A 22,378-nucleotide genomic window follows, 5' to 3' on the forward strand; every position below is an offset into this window, starting at 1 on the left:
GATTATGACTGATTACCATTTCTTCCTAGTTAAATCTATTATTATTATAATGACACAAGGATGAGCATGTTGACCCATATCGACATAAATTCATATTCTTTCAATTAGAAAGATGCCTTTGAATAATTCATAGAAAATTATAGAAATAATCGATCTATAATAATATGAAATTAGTAATAAAATGTGCAATGGGAAAAGCCCAAGATTTCGAGGAACCTTAAACGACATCATAATAGCATGTGCAGTATTGTTGAATAAACCCACACTACATATATTTTTAAATTTACAAAAGTACATTTGGACAGGTTTGTTAATACATTTTAAATAATAAAATGATATTTTTATTTTTTAAATTTTAAATTTTTATAATAAATGAAAAAATAGCAACAAGTAATGGTAAGGTTTCTATCAATAGAAATTATTTTTTAATATCAAATCATCAAAGATCTCACCATTATTGATATCTTTCTCTAGACTATCTTCTCTTATTAAAGAACATGGTTTTGCGCTATTCTTGTAATCTATTTCATGGCAAGAAATTCAATTTTATTTAATACACTTTTTTTTTATATATGATCTACATCTTCGACAAAGTCGACTGAAATGATTTGGACAAAATTTAACAAGGGCCTATTACAGACCAAGTAAAAGAATGAAGTAGATCCAAAATGACGATAATTAATGGAGATAGCGATAGCAAATATGAAATCTCTTTCAATAGCATGAGACTTGGGCATGTACAGAGTGTTTTGTTATGTCCGTAGAATGAAGTGGTGCCCTCAAGTTAATTGCACCTGTCCATACCAAAAATTATAGGAAGCACGTTCATTATTGATATAAAGAACATTAAACGACAATCTTGCCGTGAAATATAACTCAAAACGTATAAAGTTGGATCATTTGTAAATCTAAAAAAAAAAATTAGCACTAAGGCTGGATATTGCTAGATTAACAAAAAAAAAAATTTGATTTTACACTACCATTCAAGAGAAGAATAATACACAAGGACCTCTTACAATACTAGGAAAATGACCATTGCCACGCTTCTACTTAACATTAAGATTACTCGCGAAACAAAGACATCTAGCTCATAATACCATCTCCCAATTTCAAGAGTAACCATCATCGCCTCGCGACACCGTCAAAACCTCTAACTCTCACTAGACTAAACTAAGCTCCAACTCTATTCCTACCAATCAAAAAACAAGCTTAAATGCTCATTAGTTTTTAGTGTATGTCCTGAAGATTGACTAACTGCCAAAATCAAAGATCTTCTATCTGCTCCAGGGAAGAAAAATGCGTGTCAATTGTGTGAAGAATTTCTTGATTAACTTCCACAGTACTACACAACTTGGGAAGCAAACAATCCGTACCACGTCTAGGTGTAGACACATCCCCAAGTATCTGCTCCTGAACATTGTTATTGGATGGGCGAACTCTCATGTGCCGATTAAACAACTTGGACTTGATCTGCAAGCATGATTGCAAGTCGTCCTCATTTCGAGCTTTATTCAATTTATCAATAAGTTCACCCACAGCTGAAGTTTTTTCTGCTCGTAAATTTTTCGTCTTCTTTGGCCTTTTAAGTTCCTTCAAACCATCCAGATCGTTGGCATCGGCGGGCCCATGTTCTTCATTGAATTGCCAATTCTCCAACTTCTTCATTCCTCGGTCAACGATGCCTTGCATGCGCCGTCTGAGGGCTTCGGCTGTTCTAGGATTCGATCTTAGCTTTGTTTTAAGATCTAAGATCATTCTCCTAGTTTTTTCTTCCCCATTGGTCGAGGTGGTAGGTGGCTCATCTGGGGTGACATCTTTGAGCGAAGAATTAACGGAAAATGCTTCCTCGAGTAAACTAACATTCTGCATGTATCGATCAAAAGCTTCGTTTTCAGCTTCAGTGTTTCCGTCCTTGTATTCCTTCAACTTGGAAAACCTCCACTGATTTATTGTTGCAGCATCCTGAAACAGAACACTAAGGTCAGGAAAATTATTCTAGAGAGCTTCTATTGCCACACCAAATTTTGCTAACACCACCCCAAGATGTGTGCTAATTCTTTGGTGATTTACATATGAATTGGGCTGGCGTTAGCAAAATTTGGTGTGGAAATAGAATCTCTCGTATTCTAACAACACACTGAATACATAATAATCACCAACAAAGAAATAAAACGAACTCGCTGAGTATGTGCACCTTTCTGGTCAGTGGCCTCCTCGCTCGAGGAGGAATTTGGGCTCCACTGAATTGAGAAAGTTGCCGAAGAGAAGAAACCCTCATTGAGGCCCTGAAACCAAACAAGCACATAAGTTGGAACCAACACTCAAGGTCAGCCATGCACTGTGAACTCACCGACCAGCCTTGGTAACAGGTAATTCGAGTAAGTTCATCGAAAAAGGGAAACCTTACCAGCACGATAAATAGTTCTCAGGGTAAACAAAGTGACAAAAGAAAATTCTGATATATGATTCAATAAAAAAGTTCAAAGAGCAATGATATACATTAATCTCCTGTTAAAAACTGAGGTTCACAGCTCATGAAGTTTTGCAAAGAGGTTTTGATGGAAGGCCAGTTCTGGAAGATAGCAAGTTTTTAACTACCATTGCCAGGAAGAGACAGAAATATGAATACAAACAATTCCCAACTTAAAAAACATTTCAAGCTTTTAGTATCTTGAAGCATTGTTTTTAAATACCTAGGCGTGAGACAAGGCATCTCACTAGCCAAAGCTTTGAGACGCAAGGCTTAAGACGTAGGGCATAAGCTTCACGAGCATTCATTTTAGATAGATTAATAGTTAAATATACAAATATATAAATAATTATAATAAGATAGAAAAGGAGGAAAGAACTTATGACAATTCACAATTTCACATTCCAAAGTTTATTGTCTAATTCATATATCAAACTCATTAAAATCAAGTCAAATTTTACGACATCCATCGGTTTGTGCTTTCTAACTTTCAAAGTTTTAATCCCTCGCACAAAAAGCAAGGTGTCAAGTTTAGTAATCACTCTTAACTAAAAAAAGCAGAGAACCAACTCTAATACTAGAAGCATAGTCATAGGTTTGACATGGGGGGGGGGGGGGGGGGATATAACAAAGAAACAAAATCAATCAAGAAGACGACCCAGATAATGAATGCTAAAACATAAACAACTTTATAAATATAAAGATTATTGAGTAATGATACTACAAGAGAGAAATAGAACACATCCCCATAAAGCATAGGACCTGCTTAAAGACACCATAAAGGTATGCGCATTTTCTGAGGCAAAAGCCTTTTTAACGCCTCTTTGAGTAAGGCGTGAGCTTTGGTTGGTTTGGATGGGGGGTTCAAATTCATGCCAAGGAATTGAACCCAGATAGACCGCCATGGCAGAAAACAATTCCTGTAGCCAGTCCTAGATACTTTGCAATAACACTTAATTGATTGATTATCTTGAAGTGAGAAGATAGGTTTCATGATGAAAAACAGTCCAAATAGTTTTGAGCAGACTATAACATCCATGGATTGATTATACAGTTAACTGTGAGATGCTGATTTCTTTTTTTATGACTTACCCTGCAGGAGATATATCAGTGGATTGCTGGTCAAACAAAGGAGAGCTTGAAGATGGTGTCTTCTCTGAAAAGGTCGCATTTGCTTTCAAAACTGTAACATCAATCCAGAGATAAGACAAAAATGGCTATCCTTGAAACAATATTTGATCATAATGAAAAAATATAAACAAAAAAAATCTGTCTGTTTCATTACTCCACAGCAGAATGAGCTCTGAGATATATTATGAGAGGAGACCCCCCAAAGAACAGAAGCTACCATGGTTCCAAGTCAGAGTTGTCTCATCCAAATCATCTGAAATTCTTGAGTCTCATCGATGGATGATTCTCAGGCTTGAACCAAGAGCTCAAACCATGAACACAAATGTTGACAATGTTAAGTACATACAACCGTGGGTAATTTGCTTTGTGGACCCAAGGGAGCCTCATGGGTTACAGTCTAGATCATGGTTTTAAATCTCATCTAAGACTCAGATGATTCACCCAAGTCATCTCGGTATCGTTCAGCAACGAGACGGATATACATGGTGTGACAGTCTTCACACCATCTCGTGAGATAAACAAGATGAATTGGACGATATTTTGAAAATCTCGGCCGAGTCAGTAATACTCTGCTGAATCAACTGGGATTTTGTAAATTTTGATTTAAAATAATTACTTTTCTTAGAAATTAAATATTTATTACATAAATAAAACATGATTTTATGAGTAAACATCTTCTAATCTCCCTCATTTTAATAATAATAAAAATTATAACTATTTTCATTTAAATATACATAAATAAATCATTAGAAACCAAGTTAAATGGTTTATCTCATCTGAGACAAGTTGACTCGTCTGATAACTCGGTCTCAACCATGGACGAGACGTCAAACCGAGTTTTGAAACCATGGTCCACAATCCAGATTGAAGAATGTGTCTACAACTTGTAGGGAGAGGTATGTGATCCCACCATCCGTCCAAGGCAAACCATCATAATCTTTTATGCCTTATCCCAACTACTGGAGTTAGCAGTACGAATCCTATTTTGCCATTCTACTCTTTTCATTAGTTGCTGATGAGTGATCATAAGCCCGATAGAACTATAGAATTAATGATTTGATATTCAAATAATATTTTCTGACAAGTTGAAATTTTATTAGACAGATATTCAAATAATCCACAGAAGGTAAAAAGAAATTGTCCATCGTGATTTGTGATAGTTTGCATACCATGTATATGACAGGGATTTTGAGCTTTTGCACAGCAACTCTTGCACGATTGGTAAGGACACCTACATAGTCAATGGTATTAGTTCATCGAAAGGCCCAAACAGAAAAACAAAAAACAAATAAACAAATAAACAAAACAAAACATTTCAGCCATCCATGTAAATTAAACATCTAAACCATCTCTATGAAAAAGTAGTTGCAAATAGCTACACGATGCCAACAAGAAACCATTCTTTCTAATTCATCTGCAACTACCCGAAAAGAAAATTCTTTCAACTGATATCATCAAGTTTTGGATGATTAAACAATTGCTTAAATTCACCAAAATCCCTGTGAAAAGTAAGAATAATATTTACCTAATTCCATTAAAACCCCATGAAACCGTGAAAGAGTTTAGGAAATTAAGATGCCAAAATTACATTATTTCTACCTAAATTTAACACACACAAAATGTGGCAAATTGCAAACAACCTAGTATTTAATGAACTGTGAAACAGGTACATATGGTTTGATCATCTAACTGGGATATTTGTGTTCTAAGGGATCTCCCAGACAGCCATGATTGAATGTATGGAATACCTTCCCCAGCTTTGCATGTGTGTGACATGCATATGTTGGGGCAGATAATTTGAACAAACTTTTCTATACAGGAGTGGGGTCCACAAAAAAGACGAGTCTAAGGCTAATTATTGGCGTGGATACATATAAAACCAAGTAAAGAATCAGAATCAGGACAATAGCCATATTGCTGTCTGCATAACAATTGGAAAACCACACATCTAAGCAAAACCAGGGTTTAGGATTATACCCAAAGAAAGCATGCATGAATACCCAAAGATTTCTTCAATCAATCAAAGATAAAGTCCCACGATTCTAAGCCCACACAGGACAAAAATTGGACAGCTTTTACACTTAAAAAGTTAAGTACCAATCATCTAGACATAACACACACTACTTATGATCTATCCAAAAAAAAAAAACCTTGTACAGCCGCAAAATTTACAGGCTATAAGAATCCAGTTGGCAATGCATACCCCAGCAAGAGAGGTATTTTTTTCTGACAAACATAAGAGGTATTATCAAAAGAGAAGAAAGGGAGTTGAGAAGACCTACCTCATACAGATGGAAAAAAATTAAAAAATTAAAAAAACAAAAAAAACTTACAACAAGCAAACAAAATCCCAACCCCCAAAGTTACAATCACTCATTACAAACTAGCTCACAATTAGAAAGAAAATCCTCAAAGAATAATATTAAAATCTTCGAATTGCTAGATGAACCCAAGACTACTAAAAATGACCTCATGAGTCAAGGATACGGCTATTTTGTTCCTTACATAGCTGGATACAATGGATGTAATTTTACACGTTAAAAATTCAACAGGAGTGTTTCTTGTCACGTAGTAGTTAGGTGGGCCTTAAGGAATATCACAGGACCTAGGAAGCTTGAATGTGTCAAAGACAACATTTTGAATGGGTCATACTGAGTACTAACTATGTTTTGGCAGATGCTTTCGAAGATACATGTGCTAGGGATGAAGTTCTAAGAAAATTATGTATTGAAGAAGCATTTTTTATATAATCATTAATTATTGAAGAGAAAGCACAGATACAGACAAACCTAAGAGATAGAGGAGATCTACGAAGGAAAAAAAAACAAAAAAAACACAACTCAAAAAAATATCTTACATCATTAACAAGAAGATTCCATTTGGGAAAAAAATATATAAAAAAGAAACACCCTAAAATCTCTAAAGAACTTGGAACATTTATACACAAGTGATTAGATAATTAAGGAAATGATTGAATATCCTCGTCCTTGCTCTCAAATACACTCATGTCTCTCCTTCCATAGTCCCCAACAAATCACGAAAGAAAAGATCATCCAAAACAATTGGCCTCTAGACGAGAACTTCGAAGAAAATTTAACACACACTACCCAAAAATTCCAGACTGACTAAATAAAGAATCCTGAACTTCTCTAGACAAAACAAAATGTAAAAAAGAGAGAGCCAACAGATTCATTATAAGCCTTCCATAGAGAACAATGATTCAGAACGAATTTTTACGATTGGTCATAGTCAACAATTAAAATTGTAGAGAAGCAATTAAAACAAAGAAAGCAACTTTAGAAAGGGTTTTGGAACTCCAAACAAAGGTAGCCTTAGGACAACTAGCCTCTGTGGGAAGACTTAGATCAAAGCCAAAGCCCCAATGACACATCCCAAAATCTCTTATAAAGTAACTTTCTTTTGTGTGTGCATGAGGTGCTTGGATAAAATTCTCACGATCTCATAACTAATAGAATTATTAGAATCAATTTCTATACCCTCATGTAAAGCTAATAACAATCTGTCATTTACCTAGTTTTTCATTACAATATTTAGGCAGATTTCCCTATTTCACTCCTAATGTTGCATGGTTTAAATAGTTTGTTCAAGGTATTCTTATCTAATCTGCTTTGACTCCAACGGGATGCCTACAGTTCCACTCCCACACCCAAGAGGCTCCTTTTATAACTTGAGTTCTTCATTAGTGAGACGTCATCTCACCCATCCCTTCCAGAACCCATGTTTTTTGTCAGATTCCTATCTTCTCCGGACCATGCCTTCCCTGACAGCTTATTTAGTCATTGTTCAATGTTCCAAGAATCACACCAGTTTCCCTCCATACCGTGTTTACTTGTTGTCAGACATGCCCCTGATTGGTCTTTCCTTCACCAGAGATCTTAACTATAATGTGCATGCACAATCTTTCTTTGTAAGAGATCTCACCTACACCAGGGCATGCGTCGTTCCCGCATTACTACATATGACATCCCTGAATCAGGAACCATTTTCTCATTGTAGATTTGGCTCCCAACTGTAGAAGCAATTCCCGTTTTCTGAAATAGATGCAGAATTAATTGTTGGAGTTAGCACGGGTCACCTCATCAAAGATTTTTTTTTTTCCATCAGATTGGATCTTACTGGTCAGATTTGGTTTGTATCTCAAGGTGAAACGTGTTTCAAGAGATTGAATGCTCTTTTTTTTAACCTATAGTAATCTTGCCCATGACACTTGGACTCATTTCTTCAACTCCTTTGGTATCACCTTTTACCTTTTGTCCCTCATACAAACTTTATACAACACAGCCCTCAGTTCAAGAAAGAAAATTTTGAGTAAAAGATTACGTTTGCATCAAAAAGAGGGGAACAAGATGACCTTTGACAGGGAGAACTTGGTACATGAAATCATTCTTCTTGTGAAAGCTCTTACTTCTTTCTCAGAACTTATCAAAGAGCGCCAGGTCATGTTCTTTGAAGGTTTCGGTTGTAGGTGGGAGGGTGTGATCCTTGGTGGTAGTAAGCGCTCTATCTCAAATTGTAGGCATTTTCTTGCGTCCTTGGCCTCCTCCTTGTATATATCTTCTGTTCTTTCAGTTTAATAAACTCTGATACTTATCAAAATAAAGTACCAAAAAGCACCTAAACTCTTCCATTCTACCAACTCCAAAAACTGTTCTCTCAGTCAAGTTAATACTTAAACCAAAATAACATAAAAAGCCTCTCAAAAATTACAAATCCATTTAAGATGTCCCCAAGAAAAAGAAAAGTACCATTAATGAAAGATAAATGTGATATCCTCGGACCCTCTATAGCAATGACAAAGCCTTTCATAGCCTGACATGCAATAGCTTTAAGCACCATTTTACCTAATGCCACAGCCACAACAATAAGCAGGAAATGAGAAATGAAGTAACCTTGTCTCAAAGCCCCGAGGCTTCTAAAATAACCACCCACCCAGATAATCATTCACTAAAATAGAAAAGATGCAGAAGCACATTTTTTGAATCCATCTTCTCCATTCGTGTCAAAACCTCATCTTAAAAAGAAATTAGTTTGCAAAATCTCAATTAACATGACCATGAACCTTCTCCATATTAGATCATAGGGTTTGCTGGCTAAGTTATAGAATCAGTACACTATTGCAATTAAATTCCCTTCTGGCCTCTTGTTTTAGAGAAATCACAGAAGGAAGGATGGCATGAATTTTCATAGCCAGAGCCTTAACAATGATCTTGTACAAGCTTCCCACCACATTAATAGACATATAACCTTAATGTCTGCTGCTCCTTGCTTCTTAGGAAATAATAATGAAATAAAATTTCTATTACAACAAAAATATAGGGAAGTTTAGTACTAAATCTCTTTCATCTTATTCAAAGATTAATTATGCAAAGATGACAACATTAATTATTATGTCACCGAAGAACCACACTAGATGCGGAAATCCCTAGTGGTGATCCCAAAGAAAGTATTAAATATTAAGCAATGGTACCTTAAAAAGCACAAGCACAAGCCAAAGATCTTTTAAGTTCTTACCATTATCAAAAATTTCAAAAAAGAAGAAAATCATGCATTCCATGTGCAAGGACAATAAAAGAAAAATGAATTTCATAGAAAACCAAAAATATGATGCTGGATTTGAATAATGCTTAGAATAAAATGATAATTGTGGGTGTAAAAGTTCCAACCCTACGTTTAGTCTTTGTTTCTCCCCCTTCAATCGATCGAAATTGCCTCTAGTTCTTTCCTCCTATCATTTTTCATTGGGAAGGGCCTTGCAAAGACTTCGATGATCAAGCCATATAAGAATCCAACAAAGTTAAAACTTAAAAAAGAAAAAAATTGCACACCTTGACTTTCCAATAGTCCCCTTTTCATAGATTTGTTATGATGATTGTATCTTTAAGAGTTCTAATATTATCATGTTCTAAAAAACCGATACGTAGCTAGATAAACAAATGTTGACATCCAATTAGACATGCCTAAATGACATGGACAAACACTTAGTTTGTACTTTACAAGTACGAGATAGGTAGTTTGTTTTGATTGGTAAACAACTTTGTCAGTTAACTACTTCGTTAGAATAATGTCAATGAATTAATTAACCACCCTTGTTAGAGTGCATGCGTGAGTAGATAAACTACCATGTTTTGTTGGATTAACATGATAACTCTATGGGATTTTCCATTCTGAACTATACTCCCAATTCCTCATACTTACAAGTATATCTTTCTTTCTTGAGACCTCTCTTTGCAACTAATGCATAATCACAAGAGTAGATTTTCTCTACTCCCATAGATGCTCCTCTAGGACAAGGGACCATAGGTCTCCCATGCCAAGATTTAATGTAGTTTGGTGCAAATTTCAAATTGCGGAGAAGACAAGTGATATTTTAATGAGGGGAAACGATTACGGTTCTACGTTTGGTGACGCATGGCATTTCCTTGTATTTGCCTCTTGAAATTCATCCTAGTGGTCCACATGTCACAATTTGTTGGTCTTCTTTTTGGCATGGGATGACGTGGTACAAATGTTTCTCAAGTGGCTTACTAGTATGACGCCGCCTTACTAGCGTAGTCGTTTGCTCTCTTCAAAACGCCTTAAATAAGGCCATTATCATTTCATGTATTCTTTCAAGGAGATCAAGTTAAAGAGTTGGATTTATCGCTTCCTATAACTAATTGGGGGTGCCACTATTCAAGAACTACTCTCTGAGTCTTTGTTCTCTCTTCATATTTCATTTTCTTCATCATGTTCAATCATTCCTCTGGTCATCAACACCCCTTGTCCATTCTCAAGCATTTTTTCCTCTTTTTCTCTTTTTCTCTTTGACTTTGTTGATTCTTTATGTTACATTTTTTGTTTTTAAAAACCAATAAGCTAGTCTCCATGGTGTTGAACCTTCTATTAGCCCATTTGTTGCCTCTTTGGATTAGTTTCTCTTACACATGCATTCTCTCTCGATGTTTCTATTTTCCTTAATTGGTGTTCTTCCTAACACCTTAGAGCCTTAGGCATCACGTCAACATCCTAAATGATATCGATCCTCACTGAGGAGACCAGATGGGCAAAGTTGTAGATAGCAAATAAATTTGCATCTATGCAAGCCAACTTAGTGTTAGCCTGTATATCTTGTTTGACCCTCTTGTTCGAGAAGTTCCTTGGCTCATTAATCGCCCTCCCAGTCAGTTCAACGGTAACTCGTATCACTAGCTGACTGGGATGATCCATCTTTTGGGATGAGAAAGGCATCCTTATCCAGGCTAACCACCTGTTTCATTGTTATTATCTACAACATTGTTCAGGCCAAGGCCATCACAACCTTAGTTACTTCAATTTTGTGATCATAAAGGGTTACCACCTCATTATACCCAGTATTCCGTCTTCAGACAAGACGTGAGTGAAAAGAATTTGTCATTGTGTCTGGTAATTAGGAGCTCCCAGATCTCGATGACAAATTCTTCAACATCCCCTGCAAGTGGAACAATAAAAATATTGTTCTAACAACAAACCTCAAAAGAAAATTTTATTTTGTTGCTAAAATGTTGCTTTGTCATTTTTGCAAACGCACAAAGTCAGTGTTTACCTTAGTGACGACATATCGCTACTCTCGCTCATCTTAACAACCTTCTTCCTAAAAAATGTTAGTTAGATCGAAGAACCTTCCTTCCCACTATTGGTATTTGGAACTATGAAGGGGAATAAGAGGAACGAGAAGACTCGTTGTCTGACCATACCTTCAAGTGCCACCATCCCAGACTCTGTTGTGCTTGCAAGGGAACCTCCCACGTACCACATACCACGTAACCAAATAAAGGGAAAGCCAAGGTGCTTACTCTTGCTCGTCTCTTCTAAATCCAGAACCTCTGCAAATAAGTCAAAGCCGCGGTGGAGTAAACCCATCTTGCCAATCGGAATCGAGTTGCATAAGGCACAACCTTCTCTCGTAGAAACCCCCATGGGTATTCAATTCAATTTGGTCTTGAGTGAGCATGAGATCATTCTAGAGCAGTCAACTCCAAAATAGACGAGGGTTGAATCCCATGTTTCTCAAATTGTGAACCCCCAACTGGGATTGGGAGATGAATTTGTTGCATTTCGAGAAGCAAGCGCGTCTCACAGAATAAGGGGTTACTATACCAAATGAGGATTACTTTGCCGCTATAAGCATATTCTCGTGCAAAGTATCTGGCTCCGAGTGCCAAGAGTTCCAAGCTTGTCTACCAGCCAAATGTGTACTACGGGGAAATAATTTGCTTTACGTCATGAAATAAGTGCATGACAACCCAAACGTATCTTACACTCTTCTATGCATGATGAAACACCCAGAAATAGAGATCATTAGAACAATTGAAGTCATTGTCCCATGAGACTCTCCTTCACATTATGGCCTCAAGATATATTCACATAAGTAGCTTTTCGCCACCGTTTGTATCTTGTTTTGTGTTTTGCTTCTTGTATGTCTTCTTTGGAGGTGCATAAGTGAATGGATGGCGGTATTGTAAAATTTGATTAGTTAATTAATCATCTAAGCTAGGTCAAGAATGACCTGACTGCGAAGAAACTATAGTTCACAATCGAGACCTTATGAGTTAAAAATGCGGCCAAGAAGGACAATGAGGGCCTTCGCAATGAAATAGCTTGGCATAATGACTATGTGTTCATCACAAAGTTGGGGGCGACTAAGTAATAAGTGTTGATTAATACAAAGGACCAACGAGTTCTAGCATTAGAAGAGAAGCTTGGGGAGGCGAAGAAGATGGGCATGGAACCAAACAAGTAGTCTCATGAACTCCAATTTCATCTAATTTTCATTGCCATAAAAAAAATACAATAAAGACTAGAATGACATTTTCTCCCCCTACAGGATCCCCAAGTCTCCCGAAGAATAAGTTGAGGTTGTCGTAGAGGACCTAATTCCCACTACGACTCGTTGTTGACCCTCCTATTGTCGATATGTATCCATCACTTGATGTCTGGGGGAATCTCCTTGTAACTTCTATTTTGTTCTTTTTTAGAGCTTTGTAAGGGTGTTCCCAAGCCAGAACAGGGCTTTTACAGTAACATTGTTTTACATTTCCAAATATATTTGTAAAATTGAACGAACCTATCCCAATTGTTCGAGACTATTTTGTAGGTTGATTAACCACTTGTGTTTAATTGTTTAAATATTGACTCGCCCCTTGGATGTAATAGATAACGAAATCCATTTTCCTTGCAGGTCATTATTGAGGTAAAAAAGTGTCATCTATGGGAACAGGAAAAATCCACTCATGCGACTACATCTTAATAAATGCTGAGAAGTACTAATAAAAAAAAGTACCATCAGTAGAAGGTAATCAAGAGTGAAGTCCAAAATGGATAACTAGTAGAATGATCATACTAACCCGACAAGGCAGGACAGTTCACCTACTCACACATGTACTCTGACATGAGTGGTTAACTGACTCGCTAACATCATTCTAATGGAGTAGTTAACCGGCTAATTTGTTAACCAATCAAAGCAAGCAACTTAACTCATACTTGCAAAGTACAAACCAACTGTAGGCCCACAATATTTAAACGTGGACTAAGCAAATCTAGTTGAACAATGACACATTCATTTAGTTACGTGTCAACTCCCAAGAGCATGATAATATCATAACTCTTATGGATAAACAACTATAAAAAGGAGGACCATTGAGAAGTCAACGTATGAAATTTTCTCGTTTTTAAGCACTTTCTCTGTTGGATGCTCATCTGACTTAATTGATGGAGTCTTTGTATAAACCCCTAACCCCACTAGAAAGGAGATAAGGAAAAAACCTAAAGCAATTTTAATCAATCTAAGGAGACGGACAAACTAAACTAAATGTAGGACCAAAAATTTAGTACTCGCAATAATAATAAGATTTAACAATAATGAGGACGACATTGAATTTGAAGTTGTAACCGGTTGATGAATCCTAACATAGATTCATGATTGTAATCTTTTTTTGAACATAAACCTTGAATTGGTTGTGGACATGTGATTTTTTTTTTATGCATGGATGACATCGATGTGGGGTTTGGTGATTTATTATTATAATTTGATGCTATAAAATGAGAATACCAATTAATAGGATCAATTACACAGTCTTAACCCAAACTCAATTTTTTTCAATTATTTCTCGATTTTACCGGATTTTTCCCTTGCTTGCTCATTCCCAAACCCTAACTTAGTGACTGCTCCATGGTTTTAAAACTCGATTTCACGTCTCATCTCATCCATGTCAAATACCAAGTTGTCTCGGACGATTTTTTCGATACGTTTGAGACATCTCGTTCAACAATGAGAAAAATGAACGTGATTTTTTAAATCTCGTCCAATACATTCACTTGCCCGTCTGTCTTGTCCATACCTGATACCGAGACGACTTAGGCAATACATCTCGGTCTTAGACGAGTTTTGAAACCATGTTCTGGGAGAGCTACAAGCTACACGAAAATACTGAGAAAAGCCCCAAGATTTGCCCAACACTACGAGTTATGGGAAAAAACCTTGAGAAAACCCCAAGAAGTGTCCAGCGTGTGGAAAACGAAGCAGCAAATAGAACAGAAATCGCACAACACGCACAAGGATTTACATAGTTCAACAATGTCCCTACATCCACGGATCAATCAATAATAATTACTATTTTCTCTCACAGGTTTACAGCCCTAGAGATCTCTATTTATAAAACCAGAAGCTGCTAAAACACATCTATCTCCTTAAAAATATAAAAGCCTTAAGAAAATATTACATAATTGCATTTTTCATAACCCTAAAAAAAATTTGGTCAAGGGTGTTGCCCCCACTCCCGCAACTCAGTGTACTGCCAACAGAATACACCACATTTCAATAGGTCTAGAGACATTTAGACGGAGTGGTTTATATACCTAACATGTGATTTGTTACATTCAGACTCGCACCAGTGGAAACGGACCGACCCTTGGGTTTTCACCAAATGAAATCCTAAAATTAGGGTTCGAAATACACACATATTAAAGGGAATCTAAGGGTTTAGGGTTTGAACAACGGGGTTCTTAAAATCTTTTAAGGAAAAATATTGCTAAAATAGCTTATTAAGAATAATAATAATAAAAAAAGACACACAGTTAGGGTTTTATGAACGAACCTAGAACGAGCGACGTTACCGCACTTTGAACACTTGGGTTTGTTGAGGCCACGTAAGTTCTTAGGTGGGTCGCGCTGAGGTGCTGTGGCGCCATTGGTAATGGCAGCAATGGTGGCGGCGATGGTAGCTGTAGTAGGAGAGCTTGTGGAGGCCGTGGGCGTGGGCGTGGGGTTTGGGGTGGGGGTGTCAGGGCTCTGGTTGGTGGGGGACGGTGAGGATACCGCCATTTTTCTTTTTTCTTTTTTCTTTTTTCACTTCCTCCTGCGAAATCTCTATCTTATTTTGATTAGGGAGCTGCTACCGCTAGGTGGGGTTTCAAATCTCTGTTTCAGATCTCATTTCGTACATGAGTGATCGAGTTTTGTCGGATCAAAATGAGATAAACCATTTAACTCGGTTTACCATTATTTATTCATATATATATTTATATGAAAAAAATTAAAACAATTTTTTATATAAAATAATATTAGAATTGAAGATGTTTAGTCGTAAAATCATGTTTATTTAGATTATAAACTTTTTATTTATTTATTTATAGATAAAGATAAATTCAATCATGAGAAAAAACAGAGATCGAGTAGACCATCCCAAAGAAAATATTACAAACCTAACAAAGGGCACCCACAATAAAAAAAAATGCTAGATTTATCCCATACTTACATTGCACACCCTCTCCCATCTATTAAGGAAATCTTCGAAAAAAGTTGTCCCTAAATTTTTTAAATATTTTACACCAAAAGAATAACAAAGCTAACACCTTCAAGACTAAGTCTTGCTCATCTTTAAATCTTAAATCCTTTATAATAAATATTTAAATTTAAAAAAAAATTATTATTTTAATTAAAATATACAAAATCCCAGTGGACTTGACCTACTTTTACTTATTCGACCCAAATTATTAAAATATTGTTTTAGATGTCTCGTTGTATCTCATGAGATGGTGTGAAGCATGAGAAGATGTGTAAATCTGTCTCGTTGAATGGTCGAGATGACTCAAATGAGTCATATCGATCTCATGTTTAAAAAAAAAAATCGATACATGGGTATTCAGACTTAGAGTCTAACTATTCTCATGGACACGTGAGTCACCCCTTCAGATATATTGGCCTCTTAAAACACTAGGGGGGGTGCCCAAGAAAGTGTTTTGAACTCAAGTCCCCTTTGAAACCATATTGTAAGGAAAAGAAATTTATTGTATGGATAAATGTTTATGGGAATGTGAATTATTGAGAAAAATGAATTCCAATGTTTGGTTATAGCAAAGAAAATATCAAAAGATAATTGGTTTGGGGCTAAGGATTGATGTAGATGTGTAAATCATTTTCGTAGGGTTGTGAGGGGAAAATATCTTCCATAAAAAATGTAAAATTATTTTGTCTACAAAAAATGCACAATCGTACACTTGTGCAAATTCATATGAAAAATATAAAATTATTGTTTTGCAAAAATGTGAAGCCCAAGCTCTCTCTCTTCCTCCCCCCGTTCTTGACTTTTTATGGTATTTTCCCCAAATACAATCAAGCACAGAAAAATGCAATTAAACACAAAAACTTATATTTCCCACCCTATTCATTTTCCCTTTCAAATTTTCCACGGATTTCAAAATTCATGGAAATTGACTTTCCATACAATCAAACACAAAAATTTATGTTTCCCACCCTATTCATTTTTCATTTCAATTTTTTCACAGATTTCAAAATTTGTAAAAATTAACTTTCCATGCAATCAAACACGACCTTAGTGTCATATTAAGAAAGGAAACCCAAAACACTAAAATTTGTCTTTTAAAAGGAAAGAAAAGACAGGGAGTAGCATTAAATATGAACTTGCTCAGTAGAAGTGGCACGATGTTTTCTCGCATCGCATTTGAAAGAGATCGTGATTACAATATTGTTGTGCCTAAGAGGATATACAGTTGCGATATCCTTCCTAACACCCTGCGATCTATATAGCGCGCACACACACACACACACACAAAAAACGATAAAAATAAATTAAATGTCATAGGTAATTTCAGCACAATGAGATAATGTAAGAATAGCCAACCACATAGGCATTTAAATTTTATGAGAATAAATGCCTGTAACAACAACAACAGCATGAGTTCCCAAAAAATATAATCATGTGTTCCACAAATTTCAATATGGTACACATACAATTGTGAGGAAGGGAGTGCCAAAAAAGTTTGTATATTCAACTTTCTTTGTTGTTGTTGTTTTTATTTACATATAAAGGTTATTTACATGTCAAAGTACTTCAAAATAGAGATAACATCAAACAAATTTGGGAAGATGACCTAATTTATGATCATATACCCTTCTTGATTAGATGCTCATCGAATATTTGGTATCAATCATCACCTAGATTTTGTTGAACTTATTATTTTTCTTTGAGGAACTTTGCTTGATTGCTTTAGCTTTTGTTTCTTCGATAAGCTCGCAAAAGCCTCCAAATCCTCTTATTGCAATTAGTTCATTCACGTCACTAAAAAAGTTTGTAATCCATTTATGAATATATTTATTTGTGCTTAAATATTTTTACTAATCCCTTTTTTCATTTGATTTTTTTTCTTTAGTTCTTGTCAAACTCTCATTACCATGTTTTTCCCTAGTAATTGTGTTTTTAGATTTTGGATTGGGTAAGATTTTATATTTTATTTCAATCCATTTGGAATCTTACTATAAGTAATTTTAATTTACAATGAGTTCAACTTGTGTATCTTTATGTGGATTGGTTAAACAAGTCTAGAGCCTAGTCCTTGAACCAAAATTGTATAGAATGACATAGATTCAAATCACATATTTAAAATTTTGGATTGAGTAAGAATCTATATACATGTCAAGTTATTTGGATCTTTACTGTAAGTAGTTATTTTGTAAGGGGTTCAACTAATATATCTTCACGTGGATTTGATCTAGATCTTTGCACGTTGATTAGATTTTAGGATTAATATCATTAATGGTTTGATATTCAATTAATGTATCATGGGTGTAAATTTTATAGACAGCTTTCTTTTGCTAATTTGATTTTCATGGAATAATTTGGATTATGTTTATAAAATAAAATCTTTGTTATTAGTTTAGCATAAATAATTGTCTGTAGGTTGTGAGTTTGATACCCAGTATGAGTAGTATTTCCTTGGGATTACCCATGTGTGGGCGTTGCACGTTCCCAAGAGAGGGACCCATATGCCTTGGCTCTTCTGGCCCCACCTAGCCGGACATAAGTTCAAGCTCCCCGTCATATATAAAAAAAATAAAACTAATTTGAAGAAAATGAGAAGATAATTTGTATGATATTTTTCTCATTTTTTTAGAGTGTGAATGCAATATCGTCAACATTGCTTTTTCCACAAAACAAACAATAAAGTTTCTTGTGTTAAATAAAATCTTCATTATTGGTTACAAAATCCACGCAAAAAAACAAATGGTTACATCAAAAGCTTGCATCATGTCACATCTAGGACCCAAAGATGTATCTGCCACTATCTATCTTTTGTATCTTCAATAAGAGAGAGAAAATCATTTAATGACTTGTGGAAGATCCCTCTTTATCTTGTTAGTAGATATGCTAATTGAAGATCATTCAATAAGAATGTTCTTTATGTTGAAACCAAAGTAATCTTAAAAAAATATCAAATGATCTTGACTTTTGGCAAGTACACCTATAAGTATTCTTCATATGCTACTAGGTAGGAAAATACGATTTTTGGATCCAAAGTATTCACAAATTGTAAATTACCTCCAACTAATCAATCTGACTATCCAAAACTGCATCATATTCAAGATCTAGCTTTGAAGGACTGATCATATCTATCCATTTTCATGGCATGCCATACCTCACAAGAAGACGTATGGAGTATTTTTTCTTCTTCACTTCCATAGTTTTACCATGACGGTATATATCATAAATGATAATTATTGTATACTGCAAATGTTTATATTTAGTCAGATAAGAGTGTAAGTCTCTATATTGACTATGCCCTAAACAAGCTCAATGAATTCAACTTGGCCTCAAGTTGAGTTACAAATGGCATATTTCAAGCTTATGTTAGCTCGAGTTGATATTTTTGAACCCCGATCAAAATTTGGGTTGGTCCTGGGCTAAAAAATTAACAAACCTTATAAACTAAGACCTCTAAGCCTTAATTGGACGCTCCAAGAGTTGATCATTCTACCGATCTTATTCCCCAAATGTTGGAAATTTATTTTGAAAATGAAAAATCTAACTACCTAGTTTGTTTGTTCATAATGTTACATCCTTTGATGATTGACAAAAAAAATAATCCTCGATTATACATTAAAAAATAATAATTAGTAATGGCAATTACAACTAGGGGATAACACTGATGTAATTATAGAAAACTTAGACTTATGTTAGTGGGTCATTTGGGATTTGGGAGTTAGAAAATCCATGATCAGCCCCATAATCAACCCCATAACTCATTATAAGAGTGTTTAATGGAATTTCTAATGTCTTATATAATCAATTATATTAGAAAGAAAAGGGTTACAATGAAGAAGAAATGATGTTATTTTGTCAAAGAAGAAAATGGGTACCAACGTACAATTCTCTAAAAACATTATCGAACATGTCATCCCATATAAATGATTTACTTATATTGGTTTCATCTAGAACAATTTTAGGCAAAGTACCATAATGGCTACAAATAGCTTATAAAACAATCCTATAACACTTGAAACCTTATAAGTAAAAAAAGAGATCCTCACTATCATAATTAGTATTAGATATTACATCATGTTCAAGGGCCAACTATTTGGCCAACGTGTTTTATCCTACATGGGTTAGAAGTTTCGGACTGGGCTGATTTTTTATAAGGTGATCATCCTAACAAAAAACTAACCCAGTCCGAAACTTCTAACCCCATATTTACAAGTTGAAGAATTGTAGACCATCCATTGGTTCTAAGTCATGGGAGTATCTCAAATATTTAAACGTGAATGGGCATTGTATTAAAAAACTATAAAAATTAATTTGAAAGAGACGTTTTTAAAGATGATTTCTTTAAAGTGATTCAAGTTTAATCCAATTTTTTTTTTTCAAAAATACTTCAAAATATCCTTGGGAGGATTTTTTTTACAATGTTTGTCCTTTATGATTCATATTACTTGTGAGTGGATTTTTAAGTGAATATTTTCAAAAAACAAGCCTCCTAAGTATTGTCCCATTCGGTTATGTAGAGATTTATGATGTAATTTTTGTATGCCCTTGAGTTATATGAACATTTGATGAATTTACTATTATGCCCTTGAATTGAATGTAGGTTCATGAGAAGGGTAGATAAGTAAATGGCAAATGCACTCCTATAATAGAGAATCATTTTAGTTGAAAATTAATTATTATGAAATTAGATTGGGGCTTAGACCTATAGCTATGCTGGTTCAACAAAACAACTTTGAGGTCGTGGGATCAATTCAATAACTTTGGTGAAATAATCGACTATACCCTATATTAAATTTAAGAAATAGCCCAAAAATATATATAATTTGTCAAAAATTATAATTGTATTAATATTTTATTTATTTTCACAAAAAGAACCAGAAAACTTTGGCTACCCCTTTTTGCTTCAACTGAGTTCCCAAATAAACTTGAGTGAGTTGGTTCAAATGAGTCTTATTATTGAGAAAATTCAAAATTTTATTGAGCCAATCCAACTTTGGTTGAGTTTCACATTCACTTGCCACTTTTTAAAGTACCTTTAAAATATGGAAAAATTACTTAACAGACACTGATGGAGGGATTTCTTTCTAAATAATCCTTAGGTTTTTTGCGGTAGTTTGATAGTTCATTTAGTAAATTTATTATTTCTTAATGATCCCTCATTATTGGCAAACTCACCACTTTTTATTTATCATTGAACTCACCATTTTTAATTGTTAAGTTCACCCTTTTTTTTTTTTTTTTGTTGAATTCACCATTTTTATTTATTGTCAAATTCACAATTTTTATTGTCGAAATCACTACTTTTTATTGTCGAGTTCACCACTTTTTTTTTTATTGCCGAACTTGGCAATACAAAGTGATGAATTCAATACCGGTAAAATCCACCAATTTTCGATTTTCAAGTTTTTCGACTAAAACATGTTAAAAGATCGACTACAAACTTGAGATAACGACTCGTTTAGATGATTTCGACCAAAATAACCATTTTTATTCGATTTTTATCAAAAAACAAAGAAAAAAAAAAACTACTTTTTTTTATTTTTATGTACGTCTTGAAAATGTTTGAAAAATCATTGAAAATTATTTCTTCTTCTTTTTATAATTTTTTCTAGCTAATGGAGCCACCGAAACTCAATTGAGATGTCAAAGATACATTTTTTTGAATGAAAATGGTGAATTCAAACTATTAGGACATTCAATTATGAGAAATGTGAAAAATAAGGTTCAAGGAATGATTAGAAATAAAAGTTTTACTGTACAAACTATTAAGAGAGACCCTAAAACTTAGGGACTATTTATAAAAAGCCAAGTCTTTTAAGTAATTTTCCCTAAGAATATTAAGAGATCCTACCCCTTTCATGTCGGCTTGGTAGTGAATCTTCTCTATCCTGACAATTGCATCAAAGATGATACACTCAACAATGATTCTTATGTGGAAAATCTTTATGTAACCCTATTCAATAAATGTTTGGTTTGGCACTTGGTGATCGGCAAATGATTTTTATCCATTAAATTTGAACAATTGTCATCATGATCCTCTTGAAGAGGTGGGCCCACAAATAATTTTCAAAATTTTATGAAAGACTAGTTTACAAGTTGAATGTGTTTATTTCGTATCAAATTAATTTATTTTGATTGGTTAGCTAGACTTGAACCCATGACTACGATGTTTTGTAATAATATTAAGGCATATAATAAGTGTAGTGATTTTCTAACACCCCCTTTGACACACGCCCTCATCATAGATCCGTAGATCCTTTGCCTTGGGATATGTATAATCATAAATCTTTTTCTAGTATATTCCCAAGGCAAATGGTCCAACGTCCATAGAGAAGATACTTGTAAGTAATTTACCCTAAGTTGAATAGTTGAAAGAGATAGATTTTTAGCTTGAGGGAGTAGACGTGGGCACATACGTCCTTCAATTTCTATCTTTTGTTGTACATCGTCAAAGGGTCTATATCTATCGATTTGAAAAATATTAAGATATCTCAAAGATACTCCATGCTTCTTTGAATATTTGAGATACCCTATCTTTACAAAATGATGACATGCACCTTTGACTTCGGTCTTCTCTCATCCATTAAAAATTAATCTAAATACACTCATCTTCTATTTCTCGTGTGTAATAGGACGACCGAGAAACTTCTTGCTATGCTGTCTGGTGCCTACCAAAGCACAGACTCTACTCACCCACTACTGGACTATTCTATGGGTTGGTGAGACTATTCCACTACAGATTGATGAATTTTCTAACAAAAAAAAAAAAAAAAGATTTTTTACTTCCTTTAGGCATTATCAACCTCTAAGGTAATTTTTTTTACTCTAGTCTCCAATTTTAAAATTATGAGTTGTGATAATACGACGTCCCTCTCTAAGAGATACCCCCCCCCCCTCACATAATTGTAGATCATTTACTTTAGGATATACAAGAAAAGATTTTATGATTATGCGTATCCTG

At 34.7% G+C, this 22,378-nt stretch overlaps 1 protein-coding gene across 1 annotated transcript; it reads right to left on the reverse strand.

The window, feature by feature from the left end:
• Positions 1-921: 921 nt before the first annotated feature.
• Positions 922-15,109, reverse strand: LOC147408191 (electron carrier/iron ion-binding protein). The gene is made up of 5 exons (XM_086437080.1): positions 14,734-15,109; positions 4,771-4,832; positions 3,563-3,653; positions 2,195-2,285; positions 922-1,962 (listed from the first exon to the last, which is right to left on the reverse strand). The coding sequence occupies exons 1-5, from the start codon at positions 14,958-14,960 to the stop codon at positions 1,264-1,266; spliced, it is 1,170 nt and encodes a 389-aa protein (XP_086293206.1). The 5' UTR covers positions 14,961-15,109; the 3' UTR covers positions 922-1,263.
• Positions 15,110-22,378: the final 7,269 nt, after the last annotated feature.

The sequence above is a fragment of the Akebia trifoliata genome, chromosome 3 (assembly GCF_017979445.1).
Source record: "Akebia trifoliata isolate Shusen 1 chromosome 3, ASM1797944v1, whole genome shotgun sequence".
NCBI classification, from domain to species: Eukaryota; Viridiplantae; Streptophyta; class Magnoliopsida; order Ranunculales; family Lardizabalaceae; genus Akebia; species Akebia trifoliata.

What these genes read in the sequence shown, in the direction of transcription:
- LOC147408191 (XM_086437080.1), bottom strand. Translation starts at nt 14,960, where the DNA reads ATGGCGGTATCCTCACCGTCCCCCACCAACCAGAGCCCTGACACCCCC. An exon ending in AAATCCCTGTCATATACATG is followed by an intron (nt 3,654 to 4,770) that starts GTATGCAAACTA and finishes TTGATGTTACAG; the next exon opens with TTTTGAAAGCAAATGCGACC. An exon ending in GGAGGCCACTGACCAGAAAG is followed by an intron (nt 1,963 to 2,194) that starts GTGCACATACTC and finishes GTTCTGTTTCAG; the next exon opens with GATGCTGCAACAATAAATCA.